The 22593-nt window shown below is 40.9% G+C and overlaps 1 protein-coding gene across 1 annotated transcript in view; it reads left to right on the forward strand.

The window, feature by feature from the left end:
* Positions 1 to 11211, forward strand: part of NUDT12 (nudix hydrolase 12) — a 32140-nt gene extending 20929 nt beyond the window's left edge. Inside the window, exons 5-7 of the mRNA XM_075854838.1 lie at positions 28 to 141; positions 4800 to 4999; positions 10920 to 11211. Of these exons, the coding sequence (XP_075710953.1) occupies positions 28 to 141; positions 4800 to 4999; positions 10920 to 11030 (425 nt within the window). The 3' untranslated portion in view covers positions 11031 to 11211. The remainder of the gene's footprint in view (positions 1 to 27; positions 142 to 4799; positions 5000 to 10919) is intronic.
* The last annotated feature ends 11382 nt before the right edge of the window (positions 11212 to 22593 follow it).

A 22593-nucleotide genomic window follows, 5' to 3' on the forward strand; every position in this document is an offset into this window, starting at 1 on the left:
TTTCTTTTTCTTTTTTATTATCTCCAGATCCTGTGGTGATAATGCTCATCGTTCACCCTGATGGAAACCACTGCCTTCTGGGAAGACAGAAGAGATTCCCTCCTGGCATGTTCTCTTGTTTAGCAGGGTTCATTGAACCAGGTAATTATATCATGCATATATATTTTATACACTGACGTTTTTTTGGTCAGTTTTCTCCAACACACAAAAAAGTTACTGATAGGTAAATCATGAGCCCCACTGGAGACCGGAACGAACGTCATTGCCTTCTCGCTGCAGAACATTTTGGGCCAAATTTATCAAAAGTGGAGTAGTTGTCCATGGCAACCAATCAGGTCACTGCTTTCATTTTTCAAAGCACCTCTGAAAAATGAAAGGTGGACTCAGATTGGTTTCTATGGTCAACTGCGTCACTTTTGCTTCACACTAGTTTTGATAAATCTCCCCCATCAAACAGGTAATACAGAGATAGGTAATGAAAACAAGTCCCAACAAACACCACTATGTTGTGCCCTGCTACATAATTTAAGTGCATCGTATTTTCAAACCACAATATGTTAGGACGTCTATGAGATGCCCAAATGACACTAAGCTAGTGGGTGCAATGGACTATAAGGAAAAATTCAATGTATGTGAAATATAACCCCCCTTCTCCTAATATCTCTAGGACTTCTTCACAAGAAAGGTCAATGGGGCTAGTCAAATGATAACACTTAGCCAATCACCTTAGAGGGGTGCTGATTTACAATGCATGCTTTCTTACTGCTTCTAAGGGTCCGTCTACACAGCGTTTTTTTGGTGCTGATTTGACACGAAAACCGCCTCGAAATCAGCGCCCACAAAACACCCCAAATCACTCCCAGTTGATTTCAATGGGAGGCAGGGGCTATTTTTTTTTTTTACAGGGTGACTTTTGAATGCTTGTGCGGAAAAAAAACCGCGTCATTCTCTTTTCTTGAAGCAGTTTCCGCCCCTGACCTTCCATTAAAATCAATCGGAGGCAGAAAAAAAAGCGTCGCTCATTTGAAGTATTTATCGCTGCAGTTTTTGGCCAAAGACCACGTAAAGTTTTTGCATTGGACTCATCTTACAAGAGAAAAAAAAAACGCGCAAAAAACGCTAGCCTTTTCAAAATCTGCCTCTAAAATCCTGAAGGAATTTTGAGGCAGATTGTTTGTCTGACAAAAAACTCCATGTGAGCAAACCCATAGTCTATGCTATTGCAGATAGTATCTTAACACATCTATTTTAAGGGTAAGGCCACACGGAGCGGCCCTGACACGGTCACAACACGGCTAACAACTGCGCCGACACCATGTTTAGTCCGGCTGTCAAACAGCCTGTTAGTGGCTGCACGTTAATGCGGGTAAACCGTCCCTTTATCTGCAAAATCGTGCGGCCATGCATTAATACACCCTTTATGGCCGCAGGAGTTTGCAAATTACAACAACTTACCCCCTATTCATTCTCTATGGCAGCGCCAGAAAAAGCCGAAGACTGCACTAGGCTATCTCCGGCGCTCCCATAGAGAATGAATGGAGCGGAAGTGCGCATGCGAATGTAACTGGAATACTCCTTAACAAGGTATTTGACAGCCGCTCCTACATCGTGCCAGCGCGGTTGTTGGCAATGCTTATACTCTGCTAAGCACCACCTGAGTCGTCTTTTGTGGGTCCCATACCCTAGCCAACTATCCCCTGAGCTTGACAAACAGTGGATTATGGATTAGTGCTAGCCGTCCACCTACTTTGTTTTACATCTATTTTAAAAGGCGTGTGTCACTTTAAAGAGGCTCTGTCACCACATTATAAGTGCCCTATCTCCTACATAAGGAGATCGGCGCTATAATGTAGGTGACAGTAATGCTTTTTATTTAAAAAAACGATCTATTTTCACCACTTTATTAGCGATTTTAGATTTATGCGAATGAGTTGCTTAATGCCCAACTGGGCGTGTTTTTACTTTGGACCAAGTGGGCGTTGTACAGGGGAGTGTATGACGCTGACCAATCCACGTTATGCACTCCTCTCCATTCATTTACTCAGCGCATAGGGATGGTGCTAGATCCTTATGTGCTGTCTTATACTAACACATTAACGATACTGAAGTGTTTAGACTGTGAATAGACATTCCACGGAATGTCTATTCACTATCTCTGCACTTCGTAACTCTGTCTGTGGTAGTTACAGCAGAGGACGCGTAATCTCGCGAGATTACGCAGTAAATGACAGGTTACAACGAGATCACGCTTCCTCTGTTGTAACTACCATAGAAACAGTAACGAAGTGCAGAGATTGTGAATAGACATCCCGTGGAATGTCTATTCACTGTCTAAACACTTCAGTATTGTTAATGTGTAAGTATAAGACAGCACATAAGGATCTAGCAGGATCCCTATGCGCTGTGTAAATGAATGGAGAGGAGTGCATGATGCGGATTGGTCAGCGTCATACACTCCTCTGTACAACGCCCACTTGGTCTAAAGTAAAAACACGCCCACTTGGGCATTAAGCAACTCATTAGCATAAGGCTAAAATCGCTAATAAAGTGGTGAAAACAGATCGTCTTATTAAATAAAAAGCACTGCTGTCACCTACATTATAGCGCCAATCTCATTATGTAGGAGATAGGGCACTTATAATGTGGTGACAGAGCCTCTTTAAAGTGCATGTTTATGGACACCATTTTATAGTTCGCATATAGAATTAAACTACTAACAACATTGAGTAACTTTGTAAAAACATTGCATTGCTTACTTCATACTGACCCTGACCTGCAGTATATATTATAGTTCAGAACTTCATTCCCAATTCCGTAAGCTTCAGAGCTGAATTCTCCCACCATCCACCATTATTTTATGAGTTTACATTTGCATAGAGCTTTCCCTAAAGATTTTATTCTCTGAAGCAAAGCCTTTACACCAGACACTGTACAGTAATCTGACGTAGGAAAAACTGACCCTCGGCATTATAGGAGCTTAGATTAGCTGTTAGTAACCTGTCTCCTGAGAAACTTGCTGACCAACCAGAACCAGCAGAATTGCATATGCCGTTGTGGGATATTAAACATGTTGTGACTAGCACAAGATAAGTAGTTCAATGTATATTCAAAAGTACTCTGCTTTTTTATGCAGACTATATGTAAATGGTGTTTGAAGGTAGATATACCATTTAAGAGTGGTTAATTTACTTAGTTATACTAGAATAAAATTATAGAACAAACACTATTAAAACAAATTTTATTTCCTCTGATGTAATAAATATAAATACTTCACACCAATACATAGGTCATATACTGTTGTCGTCATCATCATAATCATTATTTTATTTAAAGGCTTATTCCAGTCGTCAACATATATCACCTACCCTAGGGATAGGTGATAAACAGGAGCGGTCATACCACATGGGCAACCAGTGCAGCTGTTACTCCTACTTTAAAAGAACGATATCAATGCTTCCTATTGCCAACTGGACTGCATACAATGGACTAATCTTATGGTTCCCATGACTCACAATGGAGGATTGGAACACCAGTGAGAGATTTTATAGAGAGCCAAGAGAGGTTCTCCTTCACTCTATTATATCAGTAAAAAAGGAAGAAGCCCATATACTGTTCTAGCACAGGGTCTCTACTGTTTGTGTCCACCCCTGGTGGTAAATGGTAGAATAATGTGGGGTGCAACTTCTTGGCTCCCCACCGACCCTAGTCTTGTCCCTCCCCACCAGCAGGTCCGCAGTGAGGAGGCGTTCTATGGGGTGGTGGCCGAGCATGCACTTTAAAAAACGTTCTTAGTTCTCTTCATCTGGAGTATAGCCTGATAGGAAAATATAATTAATTTTGAAATCTTGATGCTAAAATGTATTATTGTGTTCACTAAATGTTGTGGCTTTGAAGGGGTTTTCTGAGTTATTTAAAAAATTGGCCAATGTAGGAGAGATACAAAAAAAAAAAAAAAAGCCATTACTTACCTCACAGATCCCCGTCGTTCCAGGGCCGCCGCTCCCTTTCTCCCTGGCGCTGTGTATTGACATAGCAGCAGCGATGACATGCCCGTATGATCACGTGATCGCTGCAGCCAATCACTGGTCTCAGCGATCCTGGGCCGTATACCCACTGAGACTAGTGATTGTGCTTTACAAGCACATCATCGCTTCAGCTATGTCAGTACACAGAGACGGGGAGGAACCGAAGCGGCGGCGCTGGAAAAACAAGGATCCGTGAGTTGAGCAATGGCTCTTTTTATAATTTATTTTTTGCATCCCCCCCACTGTAGCAAATTTTTTAAATAACTCGGAAAACCCCTTTAAAGAGTTTTTCTGAGATTAGAAAACATGGTTGCTGTCTTCCAGAATCTGCGGCACTCCTTCCCATGGGCTCTGTGTGGTATTGCGGTATAGTCCCATTTAAATGCCCACAAACAAGTATGGTACTGTTTCTGGAAGACAGCAGCCATGTTTTTCTAATCTTGTACAATCCTTTTAAATGGAACTCTAAATCTACAGTACAAATCGGACAATATTGCAACCTATAGCAAAGAGTTGCTACAATCATTCACATATATGTAAATAATTCTAGAGGGTCTCAGAACTGGAGATATGTGACATAACATTAATCATGGGGGCCGATCTCTTCTGGACTTCCTGAAAATAATCTATTGAAGATCACTACAGATATCCTCTCCCAGTCTGAAGTAGCTAATTACAGAGAAGAATAGTTTGATAACACACAATTTTCTGTTCCTTTCATCTCAACTCTTGCCTATTGAGACTGATGTACTACTTGCCTTCTGTCTTTGAAAGGAGAAACGATAGAAGATGCTGTCCGGAGAGAAGTAAAAGAAGAGAGTGGCGTGAAAGTTGGCTATGTTCAGTATATTTCATGCCAGCCTTGGCCAATGCCTTCCTCGCTTATGATTGGTTGCTTAGGTGTCGCAATATCTACAGAAATTACAGTTGACAAGACTGAAATAGAAGATGCTCGTTGGTTCACTAGAGAACAGGTAAAGATCAATTTAATTTCCTTTTTGTATTGATTCTTTGTAGATTATTCTGGTTTTGTAAGACATATCACAGCATTTCTGAGCCACACAGGAAAATGTTTCGATTCTATGTAATGATAAAATGTATGAATGTAAAGGAAGGAAGATTTCATCAGGATCTTTCTTTCCTATGCAGGCTCCCGAGACTTGATGTAGTGCGTAAAACAATCCTTTTTATTTGTGAGCTGAAACGTTAGGGCAAGGCTGCAAAACCAGATATTGTAGCGGTTAAATAATGGTTTTGCTTTTGGCAACATTTTGGTCACACGAGCACTTATTCATTGTGTGCTTATGTGTAACTATGTATTTAGTGGTCCGTTTCCTAGTTTAGGTACACTCTTGATAATTACATGAATAATTACATAAGCCGTTCATTAAAAAGAAAGTGATGGCCCATGGGTTTCAATATATTCCATGCGTCTCCAGTGCTAATCTCCAGTGTATAATCTTATAATGTATAACAGCTAAGCCCTTCCTCGGCATGGAGTTATTGAGGAAACCCAATTTAGAGCGTTCACTGTAGAATAAATTGTACACTAAACAATTGGGGAGAACCCAAATTGGTCTACGATTCCAGTTATGGACCCAAAGTAAAAATCTTTAAACATACAAGGATGTATTAGTTGGAGACATGGCTGCTTTCTCACAAAAACAGCACCACACCTGTCCACAGGTTGTGTGTGGTAATGCAGCTCAGCCTCATTCACTTCAATGAAGCTTAGCCTAAATACCAGATTCAACCCATGGACAGGTGTGGTGCTGTTCTGGAAGACAGCAGCCATGTTTTATTAATCCAGGACAACCCCTTTAAATCTTTTCACTATGCTCTGCTACATCTGTATATCACAGTCAGAAGTACCAATTTAGCAATTTTGTGCCTGACTGAAAGCCATCATATATTGGTTGAGCTGTATTTTGAATATAATGAAGTTATGATAGCAACTAAACATATATAATCCCTGTTAGAGTGAGTTGTCCTATGATTAAATATTATATTTCTCTGTTAAATCATGCAAAACTGAAAAATGTATATTGCATTTCTTTGTTAGGCCTCATGCACAAGACCGTAGCCATGTGCACGGCCGTGATTTTCGTGTCGGCCGGCTATGGAGTGACAGCCGCGAGCCGCCCGCAAATCGCGGGCTGTGCACATGGCTGCGGTCATTATTTTCAATGAGCCCGGACCGCAGAACACGGCCGTAATAAAACTTGCACGTTCTTTCTACGGTCTGAGCTCCGGGGCCATGCACGGACCGTGGAAACGGTCCTGTGCATGGCCCCATAGGAATGAATGGGGCCGCAATTCTTTTGTGGATTTTCGGGGGGGAATTGCGGCCACAAAAGCACGTTCGTGTGCCTGGGGCCTTAGATCATACAAAACACAACAATTGTTAAATTCATTCATTAACCCGTTAGTGACCGCCCCATAGGGTTTTTACGGCGGCCACTAACGGGCTTTATTCTGATGCAATAGCCTTTTTACGGCGCTACATCGGAATAAATAAACAGAGCAGGGAGCCGTTAAATCTCCCTGCTCTCAGCTACCAGAGGTAGCTGAAGGCTGGGGCATCCCTGCTCGACCGGGTGAGATCGATATTCGTATCGATCTCACCCGTTGAACCCCTCAGATGCGGCGCTCAATAGCGAGCGCCGCATCGGAGTTGTTTTGGAGAGAGAGAGGGAGCTCCCTCTCATCCCACCGACACCCTGCGATAAGATCGCCGAGTGTCTGTCTTCTATGGCAGGTCTGCCTTTAGTAAATGACTGCTAGGCATGACCTAGCAGATGCCTGTCCATTTTACACGGACAGGCATAATACACTGTAATATAGAAGTATTGCACTGTATTATAAATGTGATTGGATAATCGCATAGTGAAGTCCCCTAGTGGGACTAGTAAAAAAGTAAAAAAAAAGTTGAATAAAAAGTGAGAAAAAATTATTAAAAACCCACTTTTTCCCATTACAAACTGCTTTATTATTAAAAAACAAAATAAAGTAAAAAAGTTACACATATTTGGTATCGCTGCGTCCGTAATGACCCCAACTATAAACGTATTACATCATTTAACCCGCACGGTGAATGTCGTAAAAAAATACAATTAAAAAACCTGCAAAAATTGCTGTTTTCTTTGAATCCAGCCTAAAAAAAATGTGATAAAAAGTGTTCAAAAAGTCGCATTAAAAAAAAAAAGCCCTCATACAACTGCATCGGCGAAAAAATCAAAAAGTTATGGCTCTTCAAATATGGAGACGCAAAAACAAATAATTTTGAAAAAAAATTTTTCACTGTGTGAAAGTAGTAAAACATACAAAATGTATATAAATTTGGTATCACTGCAATCGCAACAACCCGCTGAATAAAGTTATTGTTATTTATACCACACGGTAAACGGCGTAAATTTAGGACGCAAAAAAGTGTGGCGAAATTGCAGTGTTTTTCTTTCCCCCCCCCCCCCAGAAAAAAGTTAATGGTGCTAATAAAAATTACAACTTGTCCCGCAAAAAACAAGACCTTATACAGCTATGTCGATGCAAAAATAAAAGAGTTATAGCTCTTTGAATGAGACTATGGAAAAACTTAAAAAATGGATTGGTCATTAACCCTTTCATACCGACATTCTGTATATTCACGTCCTTTTCGCACATACCCCGTGCAGCCAGGGCGTGAATATACAGATCACTGTTCCAGCCGGCATAGCGCTGTGGAAAGCGCTCGGACGCCGGCTGTGTCAGTGTCCCCGGCTCCCGAGCAACCTGTTCTCTGACAGCCGAACCGATTGGTTCAGCTGCAGAGAATATGATCACCGGTATTAACCGCTTCCTGACCGCCCACTGTAAATTCACGTCGGCGTTTGCTGGGCTCTGTGCAGCGCCGATGTGAATTCACAGTGGGTGTTAAAAGCGCGATCCGGGTGTCTCAGAGTAGTGCTGACACCCGGATCGTGCTGTTCTCCCCTGCCTCTGGTCCCGGAGACATGACCGGGACCTAATTGGTTCAGGTCCCGATCATGTGATCGCAGGGAAAGTTTGTTGTAGCAACAAACTGGAAAGTTTGTTGCTACAACAAACTTTCCTGACGACCGATTGCGGGTGCTGCCGTCAGTTGCATGGCATAGGCTTCCTGTCAGTGTGACTGTCAGCGTCACACTGACAGTTTATAATACGTTACACTACCTAGGTAGTGTAATTTATTATAGCAGCCATCAGTGCTGCAGGTCTTCAAGTAAAAAATAAAAAATTTTAATAAAAATGTTTTATACAAGTGTAAAAACAAGTTATAAGCTACAAAAACAAAAAATGCTTTTTTTCCTATAATAAGTCTCTTATTACAGGAAAAAAAAACTTTAAAAAAAGTACACATATTTGGTATCACCGCGTTCGTAATGCCCCCAACTATAATATTATTTTTCCCGCACGGTGGACACCGCAAAAAAATAATTAAAAAACAATACTAGCATCATTTTAGTTTTTTTTGTCAATCACCCCTCCCAAAATATAGAATAAAAAGTGATCAAAAATTTGCATGTACCCCAAAATAATACCAATAAAAACTACAACCCGCCCTGCAAAAAACAAGCCCTTACACATCTTTTTTGTTTACTGAAAAATAAAAAAAGTTATGGCACTCAGAATATGGTGACACAAAGAATAAATAATTTTATAGAAAAGTGATTTTATTGCGCAAACGCCACAAAACATTAAAAAAAGATATACATATGGTATCGCCGTAATCGTACCGACCCGCAGAATAAAGTAAAATGTAATTTATAGCGCACAGTGATTACTGTACAAAAAAAAAGGACAAAAACATTGTCAAAATGTATGTTTTTTTTGTCACTTTGCTTGCCAAAAAAATCGAATAAAAAGTGATGAAAAAATCACATGTACCCTAAAATGGTACCAATAAAAACTACAGATTGTAACGTAACAAATAAGCCCTCGCACGGCTCCGGTGGAGAAAAAATAAAAAAAGTTCTAGCGCTCAAAATATAGCAACAGAAATTGTGCAGTGTCCAAAAGCGGATAAGATTGGGCACCATTTATCATTGCGACACCGGCCACAAATCTATGAATTATTTATTTACCCTTTTATTATGCCCTGATGTACTCTGCCCAGCTTACATATGCCACCACATTATAAACTGAAATACCAGCAAAACCCCAAACAGAACGATTACCAAGCAAAATCTGCGCTCCAAAAGCCAAATGGCGCTCCTTCCCTTCTGAGCTCTGCCATGAGTCCAAACAGCAGTGTATTACCACATATGGGGTATTGCCGTAATCGGGAGAAATAGCTTTACAAGTTTTGGGGTGCTTTTTCTTCTTTATTCCTTGTAAAAACTACGTTATATTTTTTCAGAAAAAAAGTAGATTTTCATTTTCACAGACCTATTCCAATAAATATAGCAAAAGACCTGTCGGGTCAAGATGCTAACTATCCCCCTAGATAAATTCCTTGAGGTGTGTAGTTTCCAGAACCACTTTTGGGGAGATTTCACTGTTTTGGCACCACAAGACCTCTTCAGACCTGACATGGTGCCTAAATTATATTCTAAAAAAAGGAGGCCCCAAAATCCACTAGGTGCTCCTTTGCTTCTGAGGCCGGTGCTTCAGTACATTATCACACTAGTGCCACATGTGGGATATTTCTAAAAACTGCTGAATCTGGGCAATAAATATTGAGTTGTATGTCTCTGGTAAAACCTTCTGGGTTACAGAATTTTTTTTATTACAAATGAATTTCGCCCAAAAAAAATGAAATTTGTAAACTTTGCTTTAATTGCTGTGAAACGCCTAAAGGGTTAATAAACTTTCTGAATGCTGTTTCGAATACTTTTGAGGGGTGCAGTTTTTAAAATGGGGTGATTTATGGGGTCTATCTAGTACATAAGGCCCTCAAAGCCACTTCAGAACTGAACTGGTCCTTGACAAAATAGCCTTTTGAAATTTTCTTGAAAATGTAAGAAATTGCTGCTAAAGTTCTAAGCCTTGTAACGGCCTAGAAAAATAAAATAATGTTCAAAAAACAATGCAAATATAAAGTAGACATATGAAGGATGCTAATTAGCAACAATTTTGTGTGCTATTACTAGCTGTTTTACAATGTAGATTACATTTAAAATTAGAAAAATTATAATTTTTGCAAATTTTCTTTACATTTTGGCGTTTTTCACAAATAAGCTATGAATTTATTGACCAATTTTTTCCACGAACATAAAGTACAATATGTCACGAGAAAACAATCTCTGACTCGCTTGGATAGGCAAAAGCATTCCAGAGTTATTACCACAAATGACACGTCAGATTTGAAAAAATGGGGCTGGTCATTGAGGCATCGAGGACCCTTGGTCCTGAAAGTGTTAAGGTCTAAAATAGGCTGGTCACTAAGGGGTTAAAAGAAAAAATGCTCCTCAATATTGCTGTTACATATTTGTTACAGCGCCCCCTGGTGTCTTTTGACTCCCTCTCAGAACATTTATGTAATTGTCTACTGCTAATGCACACAGATTCTCAGTAGCTCAGTACCCGGCTTCTCTTGTACACGGCGGAGTGATTCCTGCTATTGTGCAGGCCAGCCAACAAGAATCGACGCAATTGTTTTTATTATTATTCCAATTGAAAAAGTTTTATGTTCTTTGTGATCTAACAGAGAAATGTATTATTTCTACCCCTTAAGTACTTACTGGTAAGTTTTTCAGGGATCTATTTGAAAGCCTGGGTTTCTACAATTACTGCAATTCTAGAAGTATAGCGCAGTTTTATTTTATTTGTTTGTTATCAAATTAAATATAAGCTCTCTGTGATAGAATTATATTATATTATTATAGGATATTCAATAACTATATATTCTCTTAAAACTTTTTCTTTCTTCGCATGTAGGTTGTTGAAGCTTTAATCAAAGGAAACCAGCAATCCCTAGTGGTGCCACCAAGGCATGCCATCGCTCACCAGTTAATAAAACACTGGATTGGAATGAATGCTAATCTATAGTTTTATGAAAAAGGAACTTCTTATTTTACACATATTACATTGTAATTATCAAGCATGTTTCTCACTCTATTTAAGTCACATGTGTAAGAGTAAGGCTAGGGCTACATGGCGACTTTAGCGGTAACACAGGTCGTGCGGCCAAACTTTGCTGGGTCTCCCTGACTGCATAGCAGGTAATGAAAGTCAAAGTAACTGCGTTTTGATCCGCAGATTGCTGCGACCACATCACTATAGGAAGAAATCCGACCTGTTAGATTTTTTACTGTGGTGTCGCTGTTGAGGCAACCTGCGAGTCGCAACGCGGCCACATTGACTTTTATTACCTCCAATGCACGCAGGGCAACACAGCGATCTTTGCTGTGCAACCAGTATCATGGCTTAAGTCGCTGTGTAGCCCTAAAGCTGGCCATAGACACTAGATAAATGTCAACCAAATGTATAACAAAATGTTGGTCGTACGAACGCATTCACGACCGCATTACAGACCAGGTCGACATTACTGAACTAATTGGTCAATAGTAATCTAGTGGGAAATAAATCTTTAGCAGTGGAAGGATTTATGGAAATTAGAAGTCATAGGTAATACGCAGAAGGACATCCCAGCCATGAATATTTCTGAGGAAATCGCCATTTTAGTTGTTACCTTAGTGTTTTGTATTGCAGGGATGCCTTATTTTTTAAAGAAAAAAAAGAGATGCCCTTACTGTGGTTCTTCTTGAAGAGGAATGAAAAGTGGTAGAGAATAAGTAGAAAAGTAGAAAAATAAGGAGCGATTACTTTGCGCTGTGTACTTGTGAAACAAATAATAAATGAGAACCGTCCGCCATAAAATGACGGTGGGGAGTTCTGGTCCTTAGGCCTTATTTACAAAAACGCTGCTTTTTTTGCGCATTGCAGTTCCGTGTGTCATAAGTGTTTGGTGCGTGGCTGCGTGATTTTCACGCATATGCCATCCTTATGAGACGCGGTTTGAGGTTTAGAAAAAGAAATGGAGATGGTTTTATTTTTCCCTTCATTTCTTGAATTATTGTTGCGCGAATCACGCGCAGCACACGGAAGTGCGTCCATGTGCTGAACGTGATTTTCAGGCACCCATTGACTTCAATGGGTGCGTGATGCGCAAAAAACGCTAGTATAGGACATGTCGTGAGTTTCACGCAGCAAATGTATATTTATGGAGCGATTTTAAGCCAGCTGCTAGAGCGATCAGGTGCTTGATAGTCATAGACTGCTGGGCACCCTGGAGAGAAGACAAAAGCAGTTTTCACCGCTTCTGTCTTGTCTGTTCTCACATACACAGTGGGTGCTATGTATGGAAAAGAGGCAGCGGCAGTGCCTCTATTGGTACCTATTATAACTTCTAATCAAGTGATCATCGGGATGCCGAGAGAAAATGGCTGTTGTTGGGTCTAACTAGACCCAGCACAGGCCTAGCAGTGACAAATATCACTGAAACAGGGCATACTTCCCCATAATGCCTTGTTCATACAGTGCAGATTTGCTGCAGATTTTATATGCATTTTATAAGCCAAAACCATAATTGGATCCAGGAGGGAAGACCAATAAGTCATTCCTTTATATATTTCTTCTGTTTAGGTTCCATTCCTGGTGTTGGCTCAGAGCATAGCTAAATTTTCAACAAACTTCTGACAAGTCATAGTGTCATGCCAGAAGTTTTGATCGGTGGGGATCTGAGCACTGAGACCTCCACCGATCCCTGAAACGAGCCGCTTAGTTTCTGATTGTCTTTTCCCGGAAAGCGGATATAACGGTGTACGGAATCAATAGGAAGTCTATGGGCCTGTACACCGTTACTTTAAGAAATACATGCAAAATCTGCACTGTGTGAACAAGGCCTAACTGATGCTTTGTAGCACTATTAACAGTGGAGAAGTATAGTAAAATAAAACAAAAACTAATAAAGTCCCCCAATGGTCGTTTTGTATTTTTGAGGAAAAAACTGTAAAACGAAAAAATAAAGTAGAAAAACAAAAAAAATAAACCCAAAATAAACATGCACACGACTGTGTTTGATCCGTGTTTCCGCATTTCACGGACCGAACACAGCTCAGTGAGCCGGGTTCCTAGCATCATAGTTATGGATGACTCTAGGTGTCCCTGCCTCCCCGCAAGAATACTGTCCCATCCTGAAACATGTTTTCAGCACAGGACAGTAGCCCTGCGGGGAGGCAGTGACTCACAGCGTCATCCATAACTATGATGCTAGGAACCCGGCTCCCTGAGCTGTGTTCGGTCCGGGAAATGCGGAAATATCACAGACTGAACACGGTCGTGTGCATGAGGCCTAAGACTTAAAATTAAAGACATTAAAAATAATGTGTATTAAAATGACAAAGAAACCCAAAAAAATAATTAAAAGTGAACAAACGCCACAAAAATCATGTTGATCGACTAACAAATAAAAGAATGCAAACGGTTAAACTAAAGTATACTGAAAAGGTCTAATTGGAGTCTGGTCTAGAACATCCAAAATACTCTGGACCTCAAGCGGTTAAATATTCTGTAGGGGGAACACAACCAAGTTAGGAACGTTTGTACTCCAGCGCACCACTTCCTACCCCTCTACTTTACATTTACTCTCGCTCTTGTGGTTTTATGCATTGGCACAACGAACACACATTCAACCTTATCTAAGTCCATTACACAGATTAGACCACTTCAGAATTACGGCTGAAAAAATCCATCATAGATGTAAATTACAAGTGATTTTAGGTCAATATTCAGCTGTAGGCTAAAATCGCTCCGTTCTCTGGCCCGCTTAAGACACACAGACTGGAAAATCATATGATATGTTTGCTCAAAATCCTAAATGCAAGGCTGACATACTGCAGTTTGAATGTGAACTGCTATGTTAAGAATATCTGTCATACACAAGACTTTATCTTGTTAGGCCCAGTTCACTCAGTTTTCTGGCGCTGATTTTGACGCGGAAACCGCGTCTGCATCGTTGCTAAAAAACGTCCGAAATCGCCTCCTATTGATTTGAAAAAAGCAGCATGTTCTTTCTTGCCGCGGTACCGTCTTTGACCTCCCATTGAAATGGGAGGCAGAAAAAACGCGGCAAGTAAGTGCAGGCAGGTCAAAATCTCCTGAAGGAATTTTGAGGCAGCTTATCTCTGCTTGCAAAATCCTCCGTGTGAACAGGGCCTTACCTCTTCTGAGTCCTGCAGGATCCGGGAATTTTGATTGGGTGAAGGCTGGGAGAAACAAAACATTGAGAGTTCGTCGGTTTGTTGGTTAAACCTAATTCTGATAATGTATACTTATAAATATAAAGCACATCTGTATTAAATTGTACAATAAATTCCTGGATTGTGTGACGCTAATTTATACATCTGTATGTAGATAATGTATCTGAAAGCGAACTGCAAAACATGAAGGTAACTTCTGTGTGTATGTGTGTGTGTATGTGTAATATATATATATATATATATATATATATATCATACATACACTGTATTATGTATGATATATAATATAAGCCTGATAAATTATATACATATTTCATTATCCTTCTCTTTAGCATTCAGTTATACATACATAAGAATTCCACATGGAGTAGGAGCATATTTGGATGGGACATTTGTCCTAAAGGAGTGAATTTAGATACAGGGCTAGGGCATCAAGTGGAATCTTTGCTCCAGATAAACCAAGCAATATAAATTTGTCAAACTACTCCTTAAACAGGACCTGTTACTTCTCCTGACATGTCTATTTTAGTAAATAATTGTTTCCCCCATGATATAACAATTCTGGAGCATCTTTACTTAGAACTCTACAGTGTGTGATTCCTCTGTTATTCCTCATAGAAATTTATGAATAAATTAAATTAACAACTGGGTGTTACCAGTTGTGGGTGTGTCCCTACACAGACTGACAATGTCCAATCAGTGCTGGCAGAGTGAGACTGCGTAGGGACACACCACTTTGGCAAGGCAAAAGGTAACACTCCGTTGTCAGTTTACTCATACATTTCTATTAGGAATAACAGAGGAATGGCATACTGCAGAGTTCTAATCAAATATGCTTCAGAATTATTATTTCATGGGGAATACAAATATTTACTAAAATAGACATGTCAGGATAAGTGACAAGTCCTCTTTAAATTCTGTTATGTGGAAGCATGTGCACATGACGAGTATGCAGTGTTTTGCTATGATCATTGTACAGTATGCTCTTATTAATAATTATTGTTGCAAAGCACAATGTGTATGTTTAGTACTTTCATGATCAAAATGTAAAATGCAAAAAGGTACAATGTGCAAAAATATCAACTGAAGCTCCACGTTCATGGCAACTTTTACACAAAATCTGGAGGATAAAAACGTAGCATTTTTGCAATATTATTACCATATTTCTCTTTTGTGCTTGCACCATCTCTGAGAACTTCTGATGATCCCCTAACCCACACCCTACACATTCCTCTCCTCGGCTATCATTTTTTTAATTTCCTTGATGCAAAATGGGATTTGTGATAAATCCTGTATGACCAAATAAAGAGGTTTTTTTATAGCGACAGATCACGTTAAATCACTTTACATCACAGATCGTTCTTGTTTCATTTATGGTTTACTTAAAGGAACATTCCAGGCAAAATGTAAGGCCTGAAGGGGTGTTGCATGTCTTAAAGAGGTGTGCATATCTCCCTGGGTCATTGCCCCCTCCGGCTCTGTACTAAGCACTGTGCACAGTGGAGGAGATTTACAAAGCAAAATTTGTGTGCCAATATTATTATGTTTCAGACATCTTTTCCACCTCATTTGCAAGATTTATTATTGCCATGCCCCATTCTTTTGGTGCAAAAACAAGATGCGGCAAATTTATCATACAGTGTGCACCACAGTGATCAATAAGGCACAGTTTATCCTGACTTACTATAAGGCAGTTTTAATAAATCTCCCTCATTGTATGCAATTTGCTTGGAATGTTCTTTTACTCATGAGAATCAGGGACATGATGCCTACATGTATGTGGCATATGTCTTATATAAATGTGGATAAAAGGATATGCTATCAATGTCTGATTGGCAAGAGGTAGTCCACTGTGACACCCACAGATCGATAGAATGAACTGTTGGTGGCACGGTAACTGTCGCCTCCAGTATAATCAATGGCGGTCCATGCAGCCGCCTAGAAAACGCTGAGTAAATTTGATAGCAGATGATGTAGCATAGCTCTTTCCTAGTGCTTCTTCCACCTAGCGATACGGACCCTTGCTGATCGGATATTGGTGGCATGTCTTAGCGATGTCTTTGAGACAACCCCTTTAACCTTTTTCACACGAACATATTTCACGTCCGTGTGCTGTCTGTTTAAATAACACTTGGCACACTAACCAATTCAATGGGGCTATTCACACATCCTGATTTTTTCACAGCGCGTGTGTCCGTTGCATGAAACTCACCGCATGTCCTATTTCAGTCCATTTTTGCTGATCAAATTCGCCTATTGAAGTCTATGGGTGCGGGAAAAACACATGGACGACATCTGTCTGCTGTCTGTTTTTCACGGATCAGTTGCTAATGAAATGTAGAGAAAAAAGTAACATAAAGCCAGGAAGTACTTACAGAGGAGAAAAGTGGACAAGGAAAACGTATGACACACGAAAACCACACACATGCAACATGGATAGTCGTGTGCGTGAAAAATTGTGGACGCAAAGTCACAATATGGCCTTACTGTGTCTAAAAAAAAAAAAAACTAAAATACCATAATAATTCATATCTTTTATACTTTCTCATCTTATCTGCCTTTATGTCATGTACTGCATTGGTATTGTTCAAATTGTTTCTGTGATTGTACAGCTGAATATGTTACTATTAAATTAAAGCAAATCTGACTATACACAGACATATTGTAAAAAAAATGAAAACCGTAATAAACGTAAAAGACTGAGGACAAGTAATAAAGTGAAAATGAGACATATTTTGGTGCAATTGTATCTATAGGAGGGTCTTACCGAGACAACCCTTTTAATACGAGACCCTAGGAAACATCTAATTTTGCTAGGTCATCATACAGTTGGCTGCTCTTTTTCCCTGCAGGGGAAATGTAGTATTACATGGTGGCCATTCAGATGATTGGTCATCCATATGATACACGAAAAGCTTGACTCTGCCACAGCAGCAGCAGCCGCTGCTTGTCAGAGCTTGTAGAGGGGGGACACTGAGGGGAGGTCATCCCCCTCTATTATGTTTATATGCCCTGGCCTAATAGGACATATGGACAGAAGTTATCCTGATTCAGCAGGGGCGGTGTCAGAACCCGGGCAAATGCCGGGGCCCACTACCCATCGGGAGGCCCACTCGGGTGCTGAGGCTGCCGTCATGGCTCCTCCAGGATTCTGCTTCTAGGGGAAGCACCTGTCTAGGAGGCGGCGTAACTACCGCTGTAGAAGCCATTGCGGCTGCTACGGGGCCCGCAGCATGAGGGGGCCAGTACTACCCGCAGTCACGGTCCCCCCATGCCCAGTGGCCCCGCTTGCAGCCACCATGGCTGTAGCGACGCCACATTCATTAGTGTCTGCATCCTTAGGATGCAATGGGGATGCAAAACCCGCAACCGAAAGCCATGTGTTGCGACTTTTGCGGTGGAATCGCAGCAATTACGCTGCAAAAATCGCAAATCAGGAAAAAAAAAATCATACCCAGAACTCTCTCCTACTTTCTGCAGTCAGACCTCCTGGAATGACGTTTCATCCCATGTGACTGCTGCAGTGTCACATGGCCTGCAACGTCATCTTAGGAGGCCGGACTAAGCGCAGAAGAGAGGAGAGAAGTATAAATGTATTTATTTTTATTTTTTCCCCAGCGCTGCTTTCCGTAGCGGAAAATCTGGCAAAATATCCGGACGGAATGTACTGCGGGTTGCAGGTCGGATATGCTGCATGATTTTTACGCAGCGCATCCAACCCGTGAGAACCGGGCCTTAGGCTACATATGCATAAAAAACAACAGGTAAACTCAGGTAGAATCTGCACTTAATCGTATTTTGATGCGTATATGGTTTTTACATATTGATGCGGAAATAGGTGCGGTTTTATGCTTTGTTTTTTTCTAAACTTGACAGATACAATTCGCAGGCGAAAACGCAAGATAAATTGACATGTCAAAAAACTCTTTGTGAACTAGACCATATATGACTTATTTCCATATTTGGAAAAATATCTCTCTATGAACTCTAAGGGCTTATTCAGACGAACGTATAATACGTCCGTCGCACGGACCTATGTTAGTCAATGGGGCCGTTCAGACTGTCAGTGATTTTCACGCAGCGTATGTCCGCTGCGTAAAACTCACGACATGCCCTTTATTTGTCCGTTTTTCGCACATCACGCACCCATTGAAGTCAATGGGTGCGTGAAAACCGTGCACGGCACACGGACACACTTCTGTGTGCCGCGCGTGATGCGCGCTACCAGGGGTGGATTACAATGAGGGCAATATGGGCAAGTTCTCTGTTACCGGTTGTTAAAATTACAGCCGGTTCAGAGAACCGGAGTGAAGTGGGACCGCTCACCGAACCAGTGGCTATACACTACACTACGCACTACACAATAAAAAAGTTACTATAGTAACGGGAGCCGCGGCCCGTTACTATAGTAACTACAGTACTTACCTTCCTATTTCCGGTGCGCAGCGCATGACGTCACCACCATCCTGAGTCAGGACATCCGCTGCGGCTGAAGAGCAGGGTAAGTTTGATACCCCTTCTGCTTGAAGCTGATGGCTTGGGGTCCAACTCCCAGGACCCCCCGCCAATCACCTGTTTTGAAGGGGACGCAGCTCTCGTACGAGAGCTGGTGCTTCCCCTTCATTCCGGTCACTTGCTCACACTGAATCCGTGTGGGCGATTCACAGTGTGAGCGAGTAAGTGAAATGAAGGGAAAGCAGGTCTCGTACGATTGCTGCTGCCCCTTCAAAACAGCTGATTGGGGGGTCCCGGGAGACGGACCCTGACACATCAGCTATTGATGGCCTATCCTGAGGATAGGCCATCAATGTGTAGGGACTGGACAATCCCTTTAAGCCTAGAGGGCCCATGAGACAGGATCACAGATTGTGTGATGCTGTCTGCTGGGCCCTGTATCTAAGCCAATCACATGGTAGGCTTAGATACAAGGCCTATGTGTGATCCTGTCTGTTGGGCCCTGTATCTAAGCATCTTACATAAGCACATGGTAGGCTTAGATACATGGCCCATGTGTGATCTTGTCTGATGGGCCCTGTATCTAAGCCTACCATACGTATTACTAATCGTTTTTGTTGTGTTTGTGTTTTTTTACAGGTTCGGTCGTTGGACTATGTCGGATTCGACGACTACTTCGATGACGGCGTTTTTATTATCAATAAAATGGTTAATGAGGGTTGTCTGGGTGGTTTTTATTTCAATAAAATATTTTTTCTTTGTTTGTTTTTTAAACTTTATTACTACCGCCTTAGTAATGGACGCCGGCTGATTGACAGCGTCCATTACTAAGGCGAGGCTTAGTGTTAGCCGGTACAGAGGCTAACACTAACCCCCATTATTACCTCGGTACCCACCTCCACCAGGGGTGCTGGGAAGAGCCGGGTACGATCCAGTACCTGACCATCTGTAGTGATGGTCAGGAAATGGGGCGGCCGCAAGCTAATATTATTAGGCTGGGAAAGGCCAAAAACTGTGGCCCTTCCTCCCTGGTAATGTTAACCTGCTGCTGCTGGCTGGTTATGAAAAATGGGGGGAACCCTGCCAGATACAACAGCAGAAGCCTAGCATTACATGGGGGGGGAAGGGTCACTGTTTTTGGCCTTTCCCAGGCTGATATTACCAGCCTGTGGCTGACCCGGTACCCGACCATCACTACAGATGGTCAGGTACTGGTTCGTACCCAGCTCTTCCCAGTACCACTGGTGGCGGTGGGTACCGGGGTAATGGGGGTTAGTGTTAGCCTCTCTGCCTGCTAATATTAAGCCTCGCCTTAGTAATGGATGTTGTCAATCAGCCAGCAGCTATTACTAAGGCGGTAAAAGTAAAGTTTAAAAAAAGGACATAGAAAAAACAACCCTCATTAACCATTTTATTGAGAATAAAAAAATGCTGTCATTGAAGTAGTCCAACAACCGAACCTGTAAAATAACACAAACACACAAAAATAATTAGTAACACATAAAAAAGCAAAACAATTCTTGTACTTACCTTTTCTGGGTCCAGCACTGGAACCGCAATGTCAGCGAGTTGGTCCCTATATCTAATCCTATCATGTAGTATCCAAAAAAGAGGCAGCACTCCGCAGAAAATATGATAAAGGGTGTATTTATTGCCCCCTGTGCGTGCAACGTTTCAGCTCTATCCTCTAGAGCCTTTCTCAAGCCTATCATGTGTGATACTGTCTGTTGGGCTACTGTATCTAATCCTATCATGTGTGATACTGTGCTGAGCCACTGTATCTAATCCTATCCATAGTTTGTAGGGTCGTAGTGCTATAGATATGCTGTCTCCTACACACACACACACACACACACACACACACACACACACACGCACACTCTCAGGGGCACAGTGTATAGTGCTATATTCAGGAGTACAGTGTATAATACTATTATATTCAGGGGTACAGTGTATAGTACTATAATATTCATTGTATGATACTATTATAGTTAGAAGCATGGAGTGTGGCATCATGAGAATTTTATCTTCGTTTACAGGTGCGGAAATGTTGGAAAAGTGAGGAGCCGAAGACATTTGAGCTGCAAACTGCAGAAATGGGCCGTGCCCGGGAGAAGTCATCATATAGGTCTGGACCGGATGGAGAAGAAAAGAGAAAAATAACTAAAAAGAATCTGAGTCGTCACCGGTGAGTCACTCATTATAAATGTTTATTCTACCTGTGACTGATCAATACTGTAGTCACTGTATGATCTGCAGCGAGATGACGGATGGTAGCATTCTTTTTGTTAAACAGCAACTCCCAGCATATCCTAACCATTGTTCAGGCTATACTGGGAGCTGTCGTTTTATGATATACAAATTTATATGGCAGGGGTTTAACTGAATTTGCAAATGATCTCTGTACTGAACTGTATTTGTTCTGGTGCTGTATATATGTACTGAGCGTGTGTGTGTGTGTGTGTGTGTGTGTGTGTGTGTGTGTGTATATATATATATGTACTGAGCTTTGTTCTGGTGCTGTATATATATATATATATATATATATATATATACTGAGCTTGGTTCTGGAGTTATATATATGTACTGAGCTTGGTTCTAGTGCTGTATATATGTACTGAGCTTGGTTCTGGTGCTGTATTTATGTACTGAGCTTGGTTCTGGGGATGTATATATGTACTGAGCTTTGTTCTAGTGCTGTATATATGTACTGAGCTTGGTTCTGGTGTTTGTTTTGAGGTTGGTTCTGGGGCTGTATATATGTGCTGAGCTTGGTTCTGGGTCTGTATATATTTACCTTCTCTTAAGGTAAAAGTATATGTTAACCCCTTAATGACCAGCCTATTTTGGACCTTAATGACCAAGCTATTTTTTACGTTTTTCAATCGTCGCATTCCAAGAGCTATAACCTTCTTATTTTTGCGTCGACATAGCTGTATAAGGTCTTGTTTTTTGCGGGACAAGTTGTATTTTTTAATAGTACCATTTTTAGGTACATATTATTTATTGATTAACTTTTATTAACTTTTTTTTGGGGGGGAATAGAAAAAAATCTGAAATTTCGCCACTCTTTTTTGCGTCCTAAATCTAGGCCGTTTACCGTGTGGTATAAATAACACAATAACTTTATTCAGCGGGTTGTTACGATTGCAACGATACCAAATTTGTATAGTTTTTGTATGTTTTACTACTTTTACACAATAAAAACGCTTTTTTTTCAAAATTATTTGTTTTTGTGTCTCCATATTTGAAGAGCCGTCACGTTTTTATTTTTAAGCCGATGCGGTTGTATGAGGGCTTTTTTTTTGAGGGGCGACTTGTAGTTTTTATTGGTACCATTTTGGAGTAGATGCGACTTTTTGATCACTTTTTATTACATTTTAATACATTTTATATTACTAAGTCAGTATTCACAGAAAACAGCAATTTTTCCATAGTTTTTTATTATTTTTTTTACGCCGTTCACCGTGCGGGTTAAATAATGTAATAGATTTATAGTCGGGGTCGTTACGGACGCGGCGATACCAAATATGTGTAACTTTTTTACTTTATTTTGTTTTTTTAATAGTAAAGCATTATGTATGTGGAAAAGCTGGGTTTTTCATTTTTTTTCACATTTTTTTTTTAATTAACTTTATTTAACTTTTTTTTCACTTTTTTACTAGTCCCATCAGGGGACTATAATATGCGATTCTGCGATCGCATTTATAATACACTGCAATACTTTTGTATTGCAGTGTATTACTGCCTGGCCGTTTAACACGGACAGGCATCTGCTAGGTCATGCCTGCGGCATGATCTAGCAGGCATTCACTCTAGGCAGCCTGGGGGCCTTTATTAGACCCCCGGCTGCCATTAGAGACACAGACACTCGGCGATCGTATTGCCGGGTGTCG

The sequence above is a fragment of the Rhinoderma darwinii genome, chromosome 1, assembly GCF_050947455.1.
Source record: "Rhinoderma darwinii isolate aRhiDar2 chromosome 1, aRhiDar2.hap1, whole genome shotgun sequence".
In the NCBI taxonomy this organism is placed as follows: Eukaryota; Metazoa; Chordata; class Amphibia; order Anura; family Rhinodermatidae; genus Rhinoderma; species Rhinoderma darwinii.